At 35.7% G+C, this 24,247-nt stretch overlaps 1 protein-coding gene across 1 annotated transcript in view; it reads left to right on the plus strand.

Annotated features, from left to right (window-relative positions):
- Rbp6 (RNA-binding protein 6) overlaps positions 1-24,247 on the plus strand; it is a 622,038-nt gene that overhangs the window by 251,439 nt on the left and 346,352 nt on the right. The window contains 1 exon segment of the mRNA XM_074088132.1: positions 13,091-13,175. Within this exon segment, the coding sequence (XP_073944233.1) occupies positions 13,091-13,175 (85 nt within the window).

The following is a 24,247-nucleotide window of genomic DNA, read 5'->3' on the forward strand; positions in this document are numbered from 1 at the left end:
AATACTGGACAGTATGCTCGTCAATACTCTTTGGCCATACATTGATACACCTTAGTCTTATATAGGCAGGATAGTTAGGCAGACTACGTAAATAGTTAGGTCTTGTTTTTAACTCAGGTGAGGCATTTTAGTGTTGTACTGAGTTACTATGGTTATATTTATTTTATCGAATACGGACATCACTCCGCAGTACCTAAATAGATTTTCATAGTTGTTTTTATGCTTATATTTAATCTTTAGGGGTACAATCGTTTTTAATAGACGTAATTGCAGGTGGTAGATGTTTTTAAATATGTTTTATATGTTCTTCCATAACTGGCTAAACCATAGCTTATTACAGAATACGTAAGTGATATATACGACGACCAGACGACCAGATGGCCTAGTGGTTAGAGAACCTGACTACGAAGCTTGAGGTCCCGGGTTCGATTCCCGGTCGGGGCAGATATTTGTATTAATAATACGAATGTTTGTTGTCGAGTCATGGGTGTTTAATACGTATTTAAGTTTATAATTTATCTATATAAGTAAGTTCATCCGTTGCTCATAGTATATATAAACTTTGCTTAGTTTGCGACTAGGTCACTTGGTGTTAATTGTCCCATGATATTTATTATTATTTATAAACGTGTGTTATTATATTTGGACTTCTCAGTTTGCAGCAACTTGTTTTTTAAGTACTTATTAATGCGAAATAATTTGAAAAAGGTTCTCTTCCGGTTTATCTTGAGAATAAAAATTCCTGATTATAATCATTGCTATTCTTCACAGGAAAACATCACTCATCAAGGGTCATATAAACCAAATTATTACTCGTCATTTCATGTATGCAGGTTGTATGATACGTTTTCCCTGACAAACAAATAAGTATAATGTTTCAGTGGGTAATTGATTTCAGGTGCAGCGTCAAATTTAATTGTACACCAGAAGAAAATAAATTTTGATGATGTGGTATAACATTTCACGCAGATGATTGATGTTTTTAGGTAGATAATGTATATTTTACTAGTGTTCACTCGCGGCTTCGCACGCGTAAATAATAAGATCCAGCCGCTGAATTGAAATTAAGGGATTTTTAAAAATTCCCGTGGGAATTCCCGAAAATTAAATCGTGGTTTTCATTGACGTTACATTAAAAACAATCATGTCAAATTTCATGACTCTAAGCCCAGCGGTTGTTATTTCAAGATTTTATCCCTATCCCATGGGAATCTACATATTATGGCTATGGCTATCTACATACCAAATTTCATCCAAATCCGTCCAGCCGTTTCTGCGTGAAAGAGTAACAAGCAGACTCACTCACTCACAAGCTTTCGCATTTATAATATTAGTAGGAAGTAGGATTATTGGATTCGAACGTTACACCCTTTTTCTTTACTAATACAAAATCCTATCCTATTCTACTCTTAATAATAATAAATGAAAAAGATTGTATAGTTTGAATGTTACGCAATCACGCAGGCTTTTGTGGACGTCTTCCGGCTGATAATGATGATGATGATATAAAGATTAGGATTGAGTCATGGAATATACCATATACCGTAATGCGTTAACGTTGGATATATACCTATTCGGATTCTCGGATTTTAAGATTACGCGCTAAATTCGTCTTCAATCAACAGATGGCGTTGTTCGTGCGAACGTTGGGCTTCTAAAATGTAACCATTACCTTTCCTTTAGGCCAGACACTAAGATTGTAAATGTTTCTTGAGAATGTATTTGTTACAAGGGTGATGCCACGGGTTAAAGCTATCTAAACATTTTGTAGTTGATATAATACAGTCATTGATAAAAAAAACACACCACATATGTCTAAATCACGTACACATAATAATATAAAACTGAACCCCTGCTATGATAAATTGATGCGATCAACAAACCACGCAATTCAATCCATCAAGCTTCTTGACCTAGCTCTGTTAGCTACTCTTCAGTTATAACTATACACGAACTAAACGCGCAAATACTGTATACATAATCAATAAAGCGGAATATGTACGGGCTAATGTAATTATTAACTAAATATACACACAACCTCCATCGCGGTATCCTTGTACGCAATCAGCAAACAATACCCAATGCAGACTGCAAACAAATAAATACAGGGATGAATTATTTGACGTTTTACATAGCTATAAAGTACCTAATTTGCTGGTTGGCATTTTAGTTCAATTTACAATGAACCTGGCTATTTTATGTTTCACTGCTACATACCCGCTTCCTGCCAGAATGCTTGTATTGGACCGTAGTTAGAAATAAAACAAAGGATTAGCGACTTAACATGCATGATATTGAAGATATTTGTGTCAAGAGGTTTTTATTCATAAATTATCGTAATCATCATCAGCTGGAAGACGTTCATTGTTGAACAAAGGTCTCCCCATTGGAACGTCACAATAAACGAAAACTCGCCACTTGATGTGATGTCGTCGGTCCATCTACTGGAAGGCCTGCCAACGCGTTGCCTTACTCGTCGTAGTTGCCATTGAAGAACCTTTCTCCTCAAACTGTTACAGCTACAGCTACAGTTCTTCTAGCAACGTGGCCGTGGGGGCACTTGCACAAAATGTTCTTTGAGCAATGTCAGGATTCCGGATTCACCAATTATTCAGTAATGTTCGAAATTAAATTTTATTTTGATTTAAGACAAAAATCTCAAAATGTAAAATCTCTCTAAATGTTTATGATTCACGGTAAAGCCGTATAAATCAAACATCAGTGCTTGCACTGTTGTGTTTCGGCGTGGAGAGTAAGACAGCCGGTGAAATTACTGGCACTTGAGGTATCCCATCTTAGGCCTCTAGGTTGGCAACGCATCTGCAATCCCCCTGGTATCTATGAGCGGTGTTGATCTCTTATCATCAAGAGATCCACTTGCTCGTTTGCCATCCAGTTGAATAAAAAAAAAATATATTTGTCATGAATTTACATGTTTAGAAGTTACAAAATCACTATACCGATATTCGGCTAATACTCGTAGTAACCCATACAGGCATTTCACTAGAGAAGTAAAAGTCTACTGTGGTAAATACCAATAAACAGAAGGTATTTCAACGTCTGGTTTAAGTGCTTACCGCGTATTGTTTGCAATGCACAGTTGAGCTCAAGTTCGAGCACATCACAATAACACATACCAGACAAGTTGCTCTATGATATACGTCACACAATATCACCCGTCGTCATAACGACAAAGGTCGTAGTTTATCAGACACCAGCCTGAAGCACAATGCAATAGCTGCGAAGCCGAACTTGTAGTTAACACAAGCATAAGTCACGTGAGTTTCGTACTAGGCTAGTAGGTTGATAATAAATAAACAGAGCGAGTGCTGCACGCTGCACCCGATAAGCTCCTAGTCGCTTCACAAGCTCCCTGTACTCTCTTCATCTTGTCCGAGCCACCTAGATAGCTGACGAGTTCATTATATAAAATTATACGATAATGCAGTGATGTGCAACGCCGAGATTAGGCTGTCTAAATTCGAGCTTAAATTTTAATCGCCAGTTAAAGCTTTCGTGAACGGAATTTGTGAAAAGCTCCACTTTATTGAACACTTCGGTGCTGTACTAAATGTTTGCTAGGACGTGACAGGTATACTACCTATACTTGCGTACTGGAACTAGGCTGATTTGGGGTTGTTTCTAAGAAAATTATCGAGGTGGTTACGTAATTTTTCGTAAAAAGGACAGCTTTTATCCAATTTTTTATTATTATTCTACATTTCATAAATAAGACTGGGGAATAAATTGTATGATCTTCGGAGTGTAGGTGTTCACGCCTTACATGTTCACATTATAATAAAAAATACTTAAAATAATAGATCATGAATCATTGCCAAGTACCTATTGCCAAGCGATTAATTTCTTTTATCCCTAGGTTATGCAACTGTCCCAATGAAGAAAACTTCTAATTTTAAAATTTACATAGGTCTAGTAGTTTTCAAGTAAAATGCCTGTAACGTCATAATAATATGAGCAGACAAACAGACATACGGACATGACGGACCTGTTTTTGCCATTTATGCTTGGATTTTTTATATCTTTGCATATATTACTAAAACATTTATCAAGGTATCACTATTAATTTCATTTAAAATGAGCCCTGTCCAAAAAAACACTATAAATATAATGATGGCAAGCAAGTGGTCCGTTCGGGAGTCGCGGGTTGTTTTCGCTGGGCCTTATTTTTACACAGCGCTACATCGGTGGCCGGCATCGAACGGATTCTAATCAATTTAATTTATCAGGGATCCCCGGAGGCGGCGATTCGCTTCATTTAATGCACGTATTTTGCGGCAGGGCTGATTGTTTTGAACCATTCGGCTGTACGGTCCATTTAGATTAATTATTGGATTACTTACTTAATTTCACTGTGGATTATGTGGGTAATACTTGTACACTCGTGAGCACAACTGAATATTGCATTTGAAAACTGATGGCATTTACAGTTCCGCGTGCCCAAATTGCACCAGTATTAAATCATATTCCGTTCAACGGGTAATCCAATAGTGAGTTAATTACACCTAACTAATACAAATTGAAAAGGTGACCACGTCAAAACCAGAAACGTAGCGGGAGAGGCCGTAAGGAGTATTAATTATCGTCAAGATTAAATAAGAAAGGCGGCAATCGACGACCGAAATAAGGGTGGAATTACGACTGTGGCGGCATTTGTCCCGGCAACTAATAAAGGAGACAATATTGCACTCGATACGTATAAATGTGCGAGCAACATTTGGGGCGTGATATTAATTCCGCCGGTAATTGCTATCGGCTCCTACCCGAAGCTGCAGCCATGAGCCATGAATACGGGAGTTACCGCTATTTGTTCCTGACGTTGCGGCTTGGGGTTTTGCCTCAACCCCGTCCTATATTTATTTTCTTGGAGTTTTGTTCAAACACAATAGCCGAGTGGATTATCGGTCTCGTTTCGATAGTTCGGTCCTAACCTAACGCCGCGGAAAACAATGGGCTCATTTGAAATAACTCTGCTGTGGGTCGGGCATATTAATTAACTTTTATCCAATAATTGTAATTAACGATGGCAGGAAACAGTTCGATAGCGTATTTCGGTTTGTTTGTTACTCTTAGAGTATGATTTGTTCTTTTTTTATGGGCATAATATTAATCAAATTAATTCCAAAAACAGTATAAACTCTTCAAATTTAACATGTGGGTAAGGCCGCGAATTTTAACCAATGTGACATAGAAATAACATAAAAAAATACGTGACGTTACCATAAAACGTAACGCAAATTTTTATAAAGCCTAGATCAAACTGGTAAAATTCCCATTAGATAACGTATGTATGAAAAAAAAATACATGTCATATAATAAAGTGAAGTTTTTAGTTTTACTAGAACTTTCTGACGATACTGATCTTAAATCTGTCCTATATGAGATCTATAGAGCTAAACATGAGAATGTGGAAGTAGAAGTACCCTCTAGTTGACGAACATCTTTCCAAAAGTGTATCTTTACATGCCTCTCTAACACTGACAATAAGGTGCACATTTATAAGCATAACGAATTTGGATGTGGTTTTTTTTTATTCGACTGGATGGCAAACGATCAAATGAGTAAGAGATCACCACCGCCCATAAAAATCTGCAACGCCAGGGGTATTGCAGACGCGTTGCCAACCTAGAGGCCTATGATGGGATACCTCACGTGCCAGTAATTTCACCGGCTGTCTTACTCACCACGCCGAAACACAACAGTGCAAGCACTGCTGCTTCACGGCAGGATTAGCGAGGAAGATGGTGGTAGCAATCCGGGCGGACCTTGCACAAGGTCCTACCACCTAGTTGTGAGCATGCTTGTGACTTCGACTGTACAAGCTATTAAATACCTCAAAGAAATGGCCAAAACCCTAAATCACAGGTTTTACCAATTTAGGAAGTAGTATCTTAGTTAAGTGGACAATGTAAAAAGATGTTTTTGGAAATAAATTATTATGATTATTAAGTTTAGGTAACAAATGAACTAAGTAGGTAAGTGAATCTCTCCGTTTGTCTCTCACTTTAAATACGCTATGCATGTAGCAGGACGTGAACACAGAACTCGCCACAATTCTCTTGTGCCGATCCCTGCACCTACAGATTAAAATTTATTTAACTTCAAAATATCCATCTAACTAACTTACTGTGCGTGCAGTCATTGGAAACCTAATAATAAACTGGTGTAAGTTAGAATTTTTCTGTGTGAACTTCCCTTTACCACATTTTTTCGTTACGTTATGTACAAAATACGTAGCATTTTGTAAAAATGTAACGTAAATGTAACGTAATCGCAACGAAAGTGTAACGTATTTTATACAAAAAATCGTTTATCATGGTAAATAACGACATTTTGAACATAATAACACATGCCACATACATGGAAAAGATTACCCTATCGTATGAAAAAACAACCAGTTAAAAATAATCACTACTTACCCTTAAAATCGAACAAGCACTTTCGACGTTTTTTCGAAAAAAAAATCTCCGCGTCACTTTTGATGGCTGTTTGTCAACAAACTGATGAGATTTATTTATCTCATCGATGTTGCCCTATTAGAGTATTAGTTGCCAGTGTACAAAAACGAATTTCTAGCGAAATTGGCGTTAAAGGTAGCTTAATTAAGCGTCACCTAAGTATTCGTAACGAAAACGTGGTTTTTTGGCACGTGAAAAGAAATAAATATAAAACATGAAAATTATTTGATTATCATGATTCCGCAATCGGTAGGACTATCGTTATATCATAAAATTTTGTTTAAACAAAATCATGATCATGAGAAGTTAAATAGCATGAAAATAATAAGGTATTAAGTACTCGTGGTCAAAAAAAATAGTCAATTTTCGTTACGTTTTGGACGGTAATATATTTTTATTATTTTTTTAAAAGGGTTTAAATCAATTATCTCATTTGCGACCTTGAGAGTTTATATCGTGTCATATAATAAAAAAAAAATTAAACCTCTAGGTGTTATCAGTTTTTTTTTATCAGCGTTCCAAATTTGAAACGTCCAAATTGGTCAAAATTCGCGGCCTTACCCATGTACTGTATTAAAATATTAATGTAGTTTTATACTGAGCGATCAGATCACGGATCAATTAACTAAATTAAACATCATAAATAATACTTAGAACATTAGCAATGAAAGTAGGTAAATGCTAATGTTATATTACTTCAAGGATTCATGAGGATCATTTTTGGAAATAGTTCAAGGCCTATACAAGTCGGGCATACTTTGACAATAAGGACGTTCAATTCTACGTCTCTTTAATTAAAGTCACAGTGAAATTCAAAATATCTAATTCAATTTAGGTTAAATTCGAATTCTGTTCTAATTTGAATAAATATTAGTAGGCATATTTTTATTTCTCGGTAGTTTAAATCAATAAAAGTTAAACTAATGTACGGTCGGTTCCCTAATTTAAGTATCCACTTTTTCATACTAGTTGTATAGAAAAGTGGATACTTATGTTAGGGCACCGACTGTACTATCCATAATAAGGCGAGTAACTAAGTCAACGGGCAGGTGTAGTGGTCAAGCCACAACCGGACTCATTTAGTTATAACTGGATAACTACTGCTGCAGTATCAAAATCTCGCCATCCATAAATTAAAGGAGCGCGGTTACGCTTGCTACCGACTGAGCCGTTTAAGCTCTATTGTGCATAACCGAAGAGGGACAGGAAACCGCAACACAGTTCCCGCTAAACTGACACTCCTGTATCGCAAAATACCTTAAGATATTTAAAAGATGCGACTAGTAAAAATGCTTAAACAAGACTGGCTGAATACACGCTACTTCGGCAACAGGTTTGCAAAATCTTCGCATGATTTAATGATAGATTCGAGTGAATTGAGTTGTTCCTCTTGCAAGTGGATGAAAATAAGGCATCGTCTCCTTAAAGATAAGTAGGACGTAACTCTATTCGGTAAAGGGCCTCTCCACTCGTAGCTGCCGTAGTGCTACCAAGTATCAGTGAGCTCCCACGCTTCTTGTATCGATGAAAAGATCAGAGGAGATAGGGAAGATCGAAAGGCCGGCGATAGGTCATTTGACGGTGGTCGTGCCGTATACAGGCGGCTTGATGCGCGGTGCGAACGGAGGTCCTCGTTATTTTCAATTTCCCTACACGAGCGCCCTCCTCTACATGTTTTTGTATACGAATATGAGTGCCGAGTGTATTAAGTCATGAATCTTATAAAGACCTGATTTAATACGGTTTCGAGGGTGTATACGACTGTGATGTGAGCGTTTTGGAAAAAGGGTCTTAACTCAATTTTTGGGGTAACTTTTTATTTGACGACGAAGTAATCTATTTTCTCATACATATTTATATTTTAACGCTTGTATCTTAAATCTCATTTTGTACATTATGATATTATGAAACGATTCCGGTACTCTTCATATGATTTTTGACTCTTTATACAAAAAGTGGGCTACGTTCCTTATAAGTAGACTTGAAATTTTCTGTTTTTATTTTAAAATACACTCAGCAAAATTAACGGTGATATAACAAAACTCATCTTCAGCACCATCGGAAGGTAGGGGAAGCTACAACAAGAAAATTGTATTTCCATTTTTACAATTTCAATTTAGTATTAATTCGAGTCGAGGCACGGTCGGGCGCGCCGCCACATGTAAAATATGGATCGGCTAAGTGAAATTAAAATGCTCTATAAATTGTGATTTTTGCAAGTCCTAAAGTGGAGAAGGCTTTTTATTATTTATCGCCACCCGCGAACCGCTGCCCGCTTATTCGGGAAATCGCTGCGTTATCAACTTGTTTTATTTAATTGTGGGCGTATAAGCACTTTGTAACGAACACGAAAAAAGGTTTTTTGCACACTGCAAACATAAAACAACAAATACAAAGTAACACTGCAAATATAAATTAACAAATATGAAAGCATCGAAAAACGATAATAATAACTACTTACTAGAAAAAGGATAGTCCAAAAAGAGATTAGAGCAGATTAAAAGACGCCTACTTTATTCTGAGTATTGTAAAATATTTTTTTATTCGACTGTATGGCAAACGAGCAAGTGGGTCTCCTGATGATAAGAGATGCCACCGCCCATAAACATCTGCAACACCAGGGGTATTGCAGATGCGTTGCCAACCTAGAGGCTTAAGATGGGTTATCTCAAGTGCCAATAATTTCACCGGCTGTCTTACTCTCCACGCCGAAGCACAACAGTGCAAGCACTGCTGCTTCACGGCAGGATTAGCGAGCAAGATGGTGGTAGCCATCCGGGCGGACTTGAAAACTTTCAATTTATGATTTTAGATTCGGCAGTTCATTAAATGTTAAGTAGAAATCGTACACCATACTTCGAATAACATCATAATCAAAATCGTCCAAATCCCAATAAAATTTATTTTTGGTCTCCCTGTTTTCGGAGTAGCAAACTTAACTGTCTTGGAAAGTGCAGTAGGTACTGACTTCGTTTAATATATTGTTCAAAGTTCTTCTTGAAATTCCAGTGGCATTTGCAACTCGCTCTTTAACATTCTTGAAATAATTGTCATCCTCGACAGAAAAAAAACATTGCAAATAATTTCGCGTGACTGACCGTCTAAAAGGTTTCCCGTTTTTTCCTAGAGATGCGATAACAATGATATGCGATGGCAAATATACGATGCAACTTAAAGTTGAAGGGTTTAAACAGCTCTATATTATATATTTTTATCTAAATGAGTCCGTCTACTGCACTTGTACAACGACTGACAAACGTAACATAAGTAGTGTGTGACAACGCTCAACGCTCTAAGCCGAAATTAGCCGAGTTTCTTTCCAAAAACCGATGTGCAATCTTTATCGTCGGGTAGGTACTGTAAGATGGTTAAACTTTAATAAGTCCTTCATATTTTCTCAAACATCCAAGGAAAAGTCGCCCTTAATAATATATTCGTGATAATAGAACGCCAAGTACGTCTTTGTATAGCACTTATTGAACATTCGTTCTAATTTCAAACTAGAGGAGAGTAATGGGATTTCAAACAACATTGCCTGGCCATGGCCAGCAAAGAGATTGTCTTTTGTTTTGTTTCACTGGTTTTTTTTATTGGCTATCCTGCCGTGCAATACTTAAACAACAGGAAGTGTAAAAAGTGCGTTTCGAGAAAAACGCAAAAAACCCTTTGAAATTTTTTTTTGCCACTTTGCCTGAAGTTATTTACAAATATTTGAATGTAAAGATAAATTATTTATGACTCTACACTGTGGAAGGCTGAAATAATGGAAATAATATAGATTTACAGAATATGATAACGTCATTGAAAATCGTTTCTACGTGCCCTGAAATAAATTATTTCCAAATTCGAAACAATTACAGTACTGTACCTTAAGATAAACACAAAGTCATACCAAAAGCAGATTAAAATGCATTAAAAAATCGGATTACTGTACACAAGACTCGTGCACTCCTTAAGAGTGGTATTGATTGCATTCTAAACTGCAGTATCATGGCCAATTTACTGTTCTTTACTCAGTTTACTGGTACTATGCTACAGACAGACTTACGGAATATTTTTCAAGAATGTGCTTTATGATCACCTTGACTGCGTAGAACCTTTGACACTCTGTTTTCTGATAATTTTAGCACGTAACGAATTTATTAAAATGTAATGCTACTACGAAATATTTCAGTACCTCGCCCGATATGATATAGCAGATCCTCTTAAAATAATTTCATCAATTATTATTTAACAAAAGACAATTATTTAACAAATCTATATTTTGGAGACTCGTGAATCTTTCCTTTTTTTTTAAGGAAACAGGTATTCTCACCCTGCCGTAATTTTATGTATTTGAGTATATTATGTGATTTTAAGGTTAACGTCGATAAGTCAAAGGCTTCCCGAAACTCAGGGAAGCTTGAAGTTCCATCTTATAGACTGACTAAAACCAGAGAGTCGTTTCGTTTCTGGGAAATTTCATGTGTTAATAACAAAATTCCAAAAGATAATACCTAATAGTAGTTCCTAAACTGCACGGCAGTATTTATCTATCTATAGCATACTGCCAATTAAGGAAACATAGTTTCTGAATGTGTATTTACTTACGAACTTTTATTTGACCAGATTATTATAAATCAGGTCAATGTAATAAATAAACAAGGATTGACATTATTATTGTTAATAATTAAGGTATCGTCATTTTTTTATAAATAAAACCATCCCAAGATTTGGTGGCAAAACCATTAACATCTTACAAAAAATAATAATGAAAAAGAGTATTTTAGCGGGAATAAAAAAAAAAAACAAATACTTATACGGTTTATACCTAAAACAAATGGTTTTTAATTCAAATAAGTGTTATTGTTTTAGTTATGAGTTCATTATCTAGTGACATGGTGACATGGTATTATTTCCTTGGATTTATTTGAGAAAAGCATTATACAAGCGTCGACCGCGAACAGAGATTGTCGGCCTCGTATCTCTAGATGGCCTCGTTAACACTCGGCCATCTAAGCTATAACTACTCGGCCGGCAATCCCCTATTTCGCGGCCTCTGCAGTAATGTACTATTCCGTAACTGTATTTATTTTCATAAAACTGCACGTATATTATTTTTCTTGGGTTATTTTCATTAAGAAGTTACTTATACTTTTTTGTTTTCCCTGTTATTCATTATCGCTTGCTAATAATTATGATGGTAATTAACATGCAGGTATTTATTTTGACTTTATTTGTCACTTTGACATTTGTTTTTGTTAAACACAAACAAAACATGCATTTTACTTCAGATTTGTTACTTTTCAATAAATAAAAAAGTTATTCAATAAAGAGTAACATAAAAAACCTACAGAAGTCCACGGCACAAACTATCACAAACTTCTAAAGTAATTACATCAGCGCTGAATACAGCTAAACCAAAAAATGAACTCCGTAAATAAGAATCAGCAAAGTACTTACAAATAGAGCCTTAGACGTGGAAGTTATCATTTTAATTTATTTCATTACTTACAAAAGTTTGCAAACAAACTTGAAGGTTGGAACAAAATAAATAGGAACGTCGTTAGTGTCGTCTACTTCGGGCCGGCGACGGCGGAGCGCAATCAGAGAGACACCTCCTATCGGTCCGTCTACTTCACGTTCCGCAGTCAGTACACACTGAAGACATTTCTTATTTTGTACTTTACCTGTTACGTACTTTTACGTAGGTTTAAATTCGTGCCGAGATTGCGCCGAGCTCGGAAGAAATAAAACTAGCCGCGCGGCAAACGCTTCAACGACGGCTTTCTTTTGGCTAACGATTCGAATTCTTATTCATAAACGCTTGTTAAACTTCTGTTAACTTTATATTTGTACGTACAATCGAGTGCAAAAATATGGCCTTATGTTACACTTCAAAAATACCTCTCTTATTCCTCGTAGTACCTACCACCAAATTGTTCCATCCGTGGTATGAGAAGGAGTTATCTGGTCTTTACCACAGACTCTTATTGCGACGTAATATGGTAGTGGTAACATATTTTTGAGTGGTTTGAATAGATTCATATTTTTGCACTTGACTGTACTACATGTATTTATTTTCCAGTTAAAGAAATGAAAAATATTATCTTTTTATACAAAATCTGTAATTTTTTGAATTCGAATTCACCTTTGGTAAGTTATTGTGAGAGGGGCTTGATAAGTTGGAAATTATTAATGTAACTAACTATGGATATCGATACGATATAATATCGGTTTGGTAATATTTTTTATACTAAGCTCGCTTAGCAAGTGTCCAAATACAACCCTAATAATCAAACGATTTAATCTTACTATTATAATAAATTCTCTTCTCAGTGAAAGTACACAGTAACACACCAAAGTAAGGTATTTTTGTCTTTCAAGAAAAAGTAAATTTTGTTGCGTATACATTTTTTTTACATAAAACTGACCTTGATTGACCCCTATCTCACCTGATGTTAAGAGCAGATGAGGCCAAAGGTACATATACTAGTAATTGTGCCTTATTGATATGGAAGGTAACATTATTTGCCATATCTTGCCTTGTTATTTGAACATGGTCACAATAAAAGGTGCAGTAGGAAAAAAATATTTGTAAGAAAGTTTTTAACCTGTGATTTTCTTTGTTTCAGGGGTTTTGGCTTTATCACGTTTGGAGACCCTGGTAGCGTAGACAAAGTATTAGCGCAAGGAACACACGAATTAGACGGCAAAAAGGTGAGTAATAATTTTGATAATTTCAAGCAATGAATAATAAATAAATATCATGGGACACTTGAGACCAATTGACCCAGTCCCAAACTAAACCTTGTACTATGGATACTAGGCAACGGATAAACAAACTTTATATAGATAAATACATACCTTAATACATACTAAACATCCAGGACCCGAGAACAAACAAATATCTACCCCGGCCGGGGATGGCACCCGGGACCTCAAGCTTCGTAGTTGTACTCTAACCACTTGGCTATCCAGTCGTCGAAACTTAATTAGGTGTGTGCGTTTAAACATAACTTTTTGTAACTATCGTAGTCCATGAGCGGAAAATCAAAGATTATTGCATCATCAGTTCAACCTTATCCCTAGCATTATATTATTCATAGCGTCCTATACCTTGATTTCTTGTGAGATTTTATTGACATACCCAAAGTGACATAAATTCGTTTTAGTCGCTTCTCCGGCGCGAGAGCCTTGACGGCCAACATAAATTGTTAGTGCCAACAGAAACTCTTTTATCGATACAATAATAATTATCGAACTCTATGATAAACATACTCTCTTTTGGGGTTTACCGCATTCAGTAACAGTACTGGCACTTTATTGTTTTATTGCTTGGTTATAAAATGGAACATTCCTAACCATAGGCAACTGTGCTCGTGTATTATATACATAGGCCGTTTATTATGCCCTCACGTCCCTGAAACAGACGAATGGGTCAACTGTTGCGAATACTTTATTATGGCCAACTATTTCGATAAAACGGAATAGTTGCGCTGAATCCCGCAACAAAAATATAACAGACTGTTATTTATATAACGTCTAGCCTTTTATGTAGATAATAATCATCTTTATATCTTGGGATTCGAGACACATTACGAGCTCCCATTCCGAGCATTCTGTGTACAGATGGAGAAAAAAGTCGATTACTATCGCTCGCCACGAAATAATCTAGATAAATTACAGCGCCCGTCGTTGTTTACTTTGATTAAATTGTAGTCGACTGGCGGAAGATTAGCCGAAGCCTCGCAAATCGAGCGGGAAGAGAGAGCATTTTCTCAATTTACATAAAACGAACGCGGAAGATCGCAATAGTGGATTTCTAAGTAGGTATTTGTTTACACTAGATGTTCTCATATTCTTTATTACGCTGTTACAGTCAGCAACTATGACTTAATAGAGATAACATGATAACACGCGTGTTCAATTTTAAGGAATTTATTTGAAATCGAGGAGACATTTCAAATAAGTACACGAAAATAACTCTCCCTTCTTTAAAATCGCTAGGTTTTAACGAAAACAAGGCAAAGTGAAAAGCCATTAGTATAATTACTTTAAAGATTCCTTATTTACTGGAAAAACCTAATACAGCTGAAAATACATCGCAGTTCCAGATACTGAATTGATTAACTAAACACCGTGAAAATAATATTACACGGCCGTTTGTAACCCAGTATTAATTTGATCATCTCCGACTCTTTGTTCAATAATTAATTCCATAGAGTTCAGATATAATAACTGATCACAAAACTTTAATAAATAGGTACACTAACATATGTTTGGGACTGTATATTAACAGTACCTACCTGCGTGCCCATCTAATTCATACGTAGATAAATTTATGCATAAACCTATGAACCTGTGCCTCCAAAATGAAGCCTATTAATATAAAAACTGGTTTCAATGTCGGCCAAATACAGTTTCCGAGCGGAAAACTTAATCGCATGTCTTTAGGTCGTAAATTGTCGGGCACTTTTTCGGGAGTATGCCTGAACATTATTGCTTTCTGCGTCATCAATATTTATACAATATTTACGATTGAACAACGGCGGCGTGCACATGTGCCATTTCGCGTTTGCGCCGCAAATAGGTAAGGTCACGTCACCCTGTGTTGTTGAAAAAATGCTTGAATAAAATGTTATAGGGCTATAACTTAGTGTTGTGTGTTGATTGTAAAGTGTACACATTATACGTGTCGTGTAACGAAAATGAAACGAAACAGTAAAGGCCATTTAAGGAGTTAGACGATGTATTAAATTCTGACCTAAATTTGTGATCTATCAAATTATCTGAAAAGAGTAATTACAATACGTTAAACCAACCGAAGGGCAAATGAAACTAAAATTTTACAATTAAACGCTTAAACTACATACACAGTATTCATTTGAAATATATGTTATTATGCTAGCTTGTGTGAGATAACAATAAATATCAAAAATAAAAAAATATCATGGGACACTTGACACCAATTGACCTAGTCCCAAACTAATCAAAGCTTGTACTATGGGTACTGGCAACGGATAAACATACTTATATAGATAAATATATACTTAAATACATTTTAAACATCCAAGGCCCGAGAGCAAACATTCGTATTATTCATACAAATATCTGCCCGGCCGGGAATCAAACGACGATCGACGGGGATTGATAGAAATGTCTATGCCGCGTAGTACCTAATTAGAAATTAACTAGGCAACCAAGATTAGCTTCAACTAAAACTGGATAACATACGGTTTCCCAAAAACAAGACTAAGCTAGATCGATTGTTTACCCCCAAAGATACATAGCCAATTTCATCGATAGTCTTTACGAGCCGTTTTCGGGGTCCATAAAAGAAATAAATATACAAAAATTGCTTGCGTTGAGTTGATATTATAGTACTGAGTACAGGTGTACTGTTTTAATTTGAATTGATATATTTTTTTAATGATATAATGGGCTTGCTTCTGGAATAGATATTATATCATTTCATTTCACTGCTCATAATGCAGTAAGATACATTTTATCTATGTGTCAATAGTCACATTTTATTTAACTCGAGTTAATTTCTACTTAACGTCATAATGTAGAAGTTACGCGTGTAACTATTAATGCTCGTCACCATTTTGTTAATCAAAAAGATTTCTTGTCATATTGAACAATTGTCAATTTTATCTTTTAAACGTTATTTATTTATTTTGTAATATGAGGTACATTGTGAATGATAGCAGATGTAACGCGACGATCAAAAGTCATTGACGTAGGCATCCTTGTGTGTCACAAATGTCTCCCATCTCGGCTAAATAGCGTTTGTGATTCTGCGTAACGCTCTAAATCAAGGGGACGTTTAAATAACGCCGTCAGAATATTTGGCGTAAAAATAAAAAAATCACTTACGCGGGAAATGTTCGATGTTTTATGTGGTTTCATAACCACCACTCGAAAATATGATGCACTTTGTAACTCGCCCGACCGGCGCGTTAACGCAATGTGACGTTTTGCGCTAATTTAACGTTATTTTTTCACTTTAAACAACGTTCATGTTTTGAAACGAAACTTTCATATTGAATGCTGCCAATTTCTAAAAAAAATGTTTTAACTCTACTATCAATGTAGGCATAGAATTAAAAATGTTGTAAAATTTTAATGGACATAAATGGATAATTGCTTAAAGTTTCCCGTAAAAGTACGCGCAAAAGAAAAGGTTTTTATGTGAAGTAACAAGTGCAATCGACAGCTGCTTAATTATTTTTATGATCCAAGAAATTGTAGCTTTATTTCTGGTTTTGGTTTTTACCAGTAAAAATGATAGAGAAATTGTTATTTTTTCGCTATATATTTTAATCGATATTTTTAAATACTTTGCCATTCGTGAATGGCAGTTACTTCTATGCGATCATTATATGGAATCGTTTGGAACAAAACTAAACAGGTTTAGGCTCATTTATTTACACTTTAAACACTAAGTAAACAACAAAACCTGAGTGGACACAATGCTATCCACTCATCATTGATGCAAATGCTCCAATTTAAAACCTCAAAGTAAGGACAGACATACCAAGATAGCTCAAACACGTATTGGATGTCACAATCCCAAAGCACTTTAGAGAACGCAACAAGACGCCGAAACTGGAGTTAGATACCTGGAACTTCCTCCTACAATCACTTTGTATGCTTGATATGAAGAATCGATCATTTCCTCGTATGAATACACCCTAGGATAGGCATGTTAGGTAAGCTTTACCGTGGAGGTCTGAAGGCTCTATGGATAGATAAAGTATAATATAATAATTAAGTAAAAATACTACAACACAGGTTAATATAATGGGGTTGTATATAATGGACATCAAACTTTATGTCATTTATGATAGAGTTTGAAGTTCAAATCACAATATGTGCTTTATTAAGGACTCTGGGCGTTAGGAGGTTATAACATTTACACCGTTTTACGGCACATGATTAATTACCTACCTTAATCCTTTTAGACGTGACACGTGATCGTTGAATTTGACTATCTTACATTATTATTATTTTAAATTAAATTAAGTTTATGATGTATTACTAACAAAATGGATTGAAAAGTCTGAATAAATATTATTATTACTCGTATTATCTATTTAATAGTGAGTGAGTCATGGCATTAGTCCATTGAGAAATTTATTTCGTTTGGGTTGTAGAATTTTCCCAGTTAACGTAAAAATAAAATAACACAGTGTATACCCACACTGGGCAAATTACTTTTTTACCACCAATACTAGAGTACTCGTACGTGTTGACTTTAGTATCTTTGTAAGTACATAACACAAAAAACTATTACAAATCGAAAACACGCGTTTACCCTAATATAAAACCGGCCAAGAGCGTGTCGAACACGCCCGAAATAGGGTTCCGTAGCCATTACGAAAAAATTAAGTAATATTTTTTTAAGGATTTCGTATTTTGAATGGAATATTCCAAGTTTAGGTATACCTTTTTATACCTTAGGTTGCTATTTACTCTTAAACTACTAATAATTCTCAAGAAAACTTAACCGTTATAGTTTTCCTTGTAAGTTTGATATACTTACTACCATCCTGAATTTTTAAAAATTTTTCACCCACTGGTTTAGATTTTAGAGAAATTTGCACTTTACAGTTGAATATTTTGCAAACAAATCACTGAATCGAAAAAACGTTTTAGCGACCCCCTGCTGGATGAGAAAAAAAAACACCCCACTTTACGTTTATGGGAGGTATTGTAAAAACATTTTTTTTTCAAAAATTTTATTGTACCGAGTTATTTTTATTCTATAAATTACATCTCAAGTATTTAACTGTAACAAAAAAAGATTTAAATTAAAAAAAAGAACTATATACAAAAATTAAAATCAAAATAAAACCACCATTTTGTCGGCATAATTTACATTTATATTCGTGCAAAATTACAGCGTTCTAGCATTGATAGTCCCTGAGCAAAGCCGCAAACGGACAGACAGACAGACGAGGTGAAACTATAAGGGTTCCGTTTTTGCCATTTTGGCTACGGAACCCTAAAAATGAGTAACTTATTAGACTAATTACTTATGTACGCAAATTCATGCTTATTGTCATATCCCAAAACAGCACTTCTATATCAATTAGTTATTAAAAAACGCCATCAAATTGCGTCCTTCAAGCGTTTTTCTTGTAGGTAAGTTTTAGGCTTTTATATTGAGGCCAATTAAAAATTCCACTTTCCGCCGGTGGGCCCGGATGGGCTCCCTTTTGTCGCGGCCGGAACTGTGTGGGCCCTAGTGAGCCTTAACAAGACTAAACTCGGCTACGCTACGGCGATTTAAAGCTTATATATACTTTAAGTAAATTTTATTCTGAGAAGCAGGAATAATTTTCAGTACCTGATCAAATTGTGGAATTTACTTTAATTTTACCAAGTTCACTGCAATAATCTCTATATGTACACTAAGTCATAATAGGTACTAATATATAATATAAAAGGAAAATTTATACAATGTGTAGGTACCTGTGGTTTCTATACTCCTTACTATGTTATGGGTTTCGATAAAGAGCAATGTATTGCCTTATTTTGTAATTTAAATAAGATAAAGTAGTTATTCTTAATTAGTAAGTTTCATTGATAGTTAAAAATATTAAATGATAGTGAAGAAGCCGTGGTGGCCTAGTGGTTTGACCTATCGCCTCTCAAGCAGAGGGTCGTGGGTTCAAACCCCGGCTCGCACCTCTGAGTTATTCGAAATTCATGAGCGGAATTACATTTTATATTTACCACGAGCATTGCGGTGAAGGAAAACATCGTGAGGAAACCTACACAAACCTGCAAAGCAATTCAATGGTGCGTGTGAAGTTCCTAATCCGCACTGGGCCTGCGTGGGAACTAAGGCCCAAGCCCTCTTGTTCTGAGAGGAGGCCTGTGCCCAGCAGTGGGACGTATATAGGCTGGGATGATGATGATGATGATGATATTGTAACGGATAACTCACGTTTTAAATCGAGTTTTTTTCCACCCAAATCAAATAAAAATATACTTACGTACCTTATACATAACATAGCTCGACAGTAGAAATATTATTTTCATTATTTGCAATTAAAAAGAAAAACTTACTTACATAATGCGCACTGCTTTTTGACATCAAATGTACATATAATATCAATATCACAAAATAAAATACTAATGGCGCTGGTCATTGAAAGTCCAAGAATCGCTTAATTATGTCCCTTTGGAAGAAGCATCCAATCGCGTTTATCTTTTAGCGCATTCATATCGTCACTAGCCTGTTTCCCGCGACTCCGTTCGGTTAGAATTCGTTTATCACTATCCCGCGGGAACTGTGCAATTTTCCGGGATAAAAACTATCCTATGCTCTTTTCCGGGACTTTAACTTCCTGTATACCGAATTTCAGCAGTTTAAACTTGTAGAGGTAACAAACACACCAACAGACTTACAAACTTTGGCATTTATAATATCAGTTAGATGAGCATGAATTCATATTGTCAACTACACGTTTAGCGTTTTCAACTGGAATCCGAAAATACGGATACGGTAGCCATCGTCCATAGAAATAAAATCCTTTCCAATGCAGCCCATTGAAGTATTTTCTCGTGCAGCAGCATAAATTTGCTATCATACGCTGTTTGAATTATTGCATAACTTGTAAACACATTTGAGACCAAGCGCGCTCGGTACGCGTGCCTTTTTTAGGGTTTCGTACCCAAAGGGTGACGAACGGAACCCTGTTCGGTATGTTACGTATATCCATTTGTCTATTACAGGGCTGTATCTTAATATCGGTAAAAGACAGCTGTAATTTATACATAATTTGTCAACAACAAATAAGTAGTAGAAATAAAATTAGAATAAAAAAATAAGGTGGGTCTCCAATTTTCCATACAAGAAACGTAGGTATTCTAAATATCTCTGTAACGTTGAAACATACAATTCTGACACTTGAAATAACATTAGACATTAATATACTGCGCATCAACAAATATTATAAACCGTTCAAGCTTGCGTGGATTTTGGGGGAAAATTAAACTTTGTATTTTGTATCGCAGCCGCTGTCTTTTATGTACAATCAAAGTCAAAGATATATTTACACTTTAATATACCTTATCATTATACAATTCCCAGAACTTCAACAACAACTTTATACAAAATTTCTAAAATGAAGTGATAACGACAAGGTAGTAAAAAAGTGAAAGTGTAAACATCTTCGACCTTGACCGTGCGTAAATATATGTACTTTAATTTTTTGCGATTCTGTGATAGGTATATTATAATTTGATTGTAGGGAACCCTCAGTACCTACGCGAGTATGACTTGCACTGGAGCGTTTTTTCTTTCGACACCTGCAAAAATATTGAGCGCACGCTACGGGCATTAGTAACAGTTGCATTTTATTATTTAAGTACAAGAATCTGTAAATTATGAACTTAACTCTATTACTTAAACGCGAAAGTGCCGGAGAATATTTTCAAGCATTTCTGTTTAAAGCAACGGAGGAAATCTAAATACTATAATGTTTTTATTTTTTTTACTTACATATTCTTGTAACCTCCCATTTCTTATCTTGTTTTTAGCTTTGTACTAAAAAAAAACTAACTTTTCATCATCAAAGTCCGTGATGATGAAAGTGATAGTAATGAATCATTGTTAGGCTTTGAATTTTTTAAAGCAGACTTTGACTATGACTCAAATAATAATTAATTAGAATCAATGTTTTTTAGAATAAAAACATACTTTCATTTCATTTTTATTTAATCTGTACTTTGCGCATTTGAGGATTTGTGGTTAATTTGTGAAATGTGTTCCTATTCTTTTTTTTTGGTCAAATTTACATTTTGCTAAAATTCGCTGGTCCTACCCAATAATGCGATATACACGATAAATGCGAAATTAACTGTCTTTTTGTTGCGTCTTCATGCTTAAACTAGTCAATTCAAGATGAAAAGTACAAAGATAGTTTGATACCTTAACACAAAGGATAGCGTTTTATCCCAGAAAATTAATTGAATAATTCCCACGTTATAGCGTTAAACGAATGCATCGAAGGCGGAGTCGCGGGCAATAGCAGTACGCAATAAAGGAATGCTTAAACAATCTCTTAAGCTGTAGAATAAGATTTTTCAAAAGTTGCACCATTAAAAATAATGAACATGTGCAGTTAAAACATGAAACAAGCTTTTCACCTAGTAGTTAGCGTTAAAACCTTGAGTGGTTATTCTGATGGCGCTAAGTGATTTTATCGTCGGCGATTACGTTCGTACTAAATCGCGAGCAAAATACATTTTGTGTTGCCTACGTACGCAGACTCGGTATGTTTTTGCACTGGATTACCCGTTTAAACAAACCGAGCGGCCGGAACACCAAATAAAGGGAAACACTAACCGACGCCTGCGTTATTCTTCCAAAATTAACTCATAACGCCAAGAGCTTGTTGAGTTTTTTTTGGTTCGTAATCTGCCTTTATGGGCACTGGGCCAGTCGCGTTCGTAAATCGCACACACGATAGTACCGCGAAACGGGAATCTTTAAATAGTGTACATACATTTTTAATAGCACGCCACGGTGCAGTTGTGGCAACAATTAACGTTATAACGAGTTCATTAATGATGGACGATTTAAAGGCAGTTTTAAAACGGGCAGCTTTTATAGCGCGCGGGATAAAACAAAAAGCGTTATTATGTGGCCCGAATTATTACTTATGAAAGGGGAATCTTTTTGTGAATTGTTGTTGACTAGCTGTTGCTCGCTACTTCGTCTGTGTCCCATCGTACCAGCGGAACGTTAGGCTTCCGGAATAAGATTATAATGTGGGCGAAAGAATACATTTTAATTTGTAATAATTCTTTCGGTGAAGAAAAGTCATGAGAAAATTTGTATACACCTGCAAAGAGATTCAATATGTGTAATAAAAATCTCAACAACTAACTGGGTTTAGAGATAAGTACAAAATTTTGCACAGCTGTTTTTAAGCAATGTAAATGAAATGGCGTGTGCAAAGTTTCTAATCCGCACTGAGCCAACATGGGAACTACGGTCCAAGTCCTCTTATTCTGAGAAGAGGCCTGTGCCCAGCACTTAGACGTATATAGGCTGGGATGAAATGAAGTCCACAATATTTTTTTGCTGATTCCCGTGTCGATTCAGCAAAATTTGAGAATTTCGATTCAACTGCCAGATCGAATGGTTCACGCGAGTGAAACCGCAGGAGAACTAATAAAGAACAAAATCACATAAAATTTATAGAATTTAATAAAAGGATTAGACGACCAAATGCTGTGTTTTGTGGCAAAAAACAAACGAGTAGCTACTCTGAAATAATAAGTCGGAGTTGAGTCCACACGGCAGCGCCCACCTGACAAGATCAGGGCCCAAGAATGCTTAATATAGAGTTCTTTATATGCACCCGGTTCACGAATAACATCCCCGCTGCCTTGCCCACTCTCACATCAACACAAAAACTGCATGATATTGAATTCGGAATGGGAAATCAATCGAGATGGTTCTCTGTTTAACTTAATTGTTTTTGAACTTGTGTTTAAAATAACTGAATACAAATTGAAAAATACTGATGATTTGGTAGGTACCTCATATAAGTTAGCTTAGTGAAGGATGACTTATCTATCTGATTCATTTTGTTTGAGAACATTTGTGCATAGCATTTGAAAATGAATTCGAATAGTTTGAAACACGTAAGAGTCTTGTGTGGGTGAAGGTAGTTCTGTTATAATTTCCATTAACTTTTTCCATTGTGACACGAAAATTATCCATACAAATGTATGATTAATTTTCGTGTCACAATGGAAAAAGTTAATGGAAATTAAAACTACGCGCTAACGCAGCTTTAACGCTGTGCAACTTTTTGATCTTCACCCGTGTAGCATTTGTTATATGTGAATCTGTGTATGTTGATTTACTTATATAGAAGTAAAGGAGGGCGACTTTCTCCATGCAAATTGCATTGCTTGCATGTGCAGTTGCAGAATTGCAAAATAAATATCAAAGTCAAAGGTAATGTAGGTATCTCTATAATATTCCGGCTATAACAAGCACAGTCATAGCCCTCAGACCTACCTCTATGTCATAATAGCCTAATGTCAAAAAAATTACCACCGGTTCCGAAACATGTAGCTAACCTTTCATGAAGGGTCCACGGAAAGAACATGTCCCTACCTAAGCAACTTTTTGAGTTACGAGTATAGCGGTTTGAAAGTTAGTCATCACGAACAATTACTATGGTTGCCATGTCCTTTAAAGTTTAAAATATATATTTAATATTGTTTTAATAATAAAATCTTAATCTAAAAAAAAGGTGACTAGACATGTTCTTTCCATGGACCCTTCATATGCTTTGGCCCTGATCAATCCAAAATTTAAGACTATCTCTTTCTATTTTTATCTTTTTTAGGGGTTCCGGAGCCAAAATGGCAAAAACGGAACCCTTATAGTTTCGCCATGTCTGTCTGTCTGTCTGTCCGTCCGTCCGCGGCTTTGCTCAGGACTATCAATGCTGGAAAGCTGTTATTTTGCACGGATATATATGTAAACTATGCCGATAAAATGGTACAATCAAAAATTTTACAAAAATTTTTTTAGGGTACCTCCCATACCTAAAGTGGGGGTGATTTTTGTTTTCTCATCCAACCGTATAGTGTGGGGTATCGTTGGATAGGTCTTTTAAAACTAGGGGTTTGCTAAGACGATTTTTCGATTCAGTGATATGTTTGCGAAATATTCAACTTTAAAGTGCAAATTTTCATGAAAATCGAGCGTCCCCCCCTCTAAAATCTAAGCCGGTGGGTGGAAAAAT

Source organism: Choristoneura fumiferana, chromosome 5 (assembly GCF_025370935.1).
Source record: "Choristoneura fumiferana chromosome 5, NRCan_CFum_1, whole genome shotgun sequence".
In the NCBI taxonomy this organism is placed as follows: domain Eukaryota; kingdom Metazoa; phylum Arthropoda; class Insecta; order Lepidoptera; family Tortricidae; genus Choristoneura; species Choristoneura fumiferana.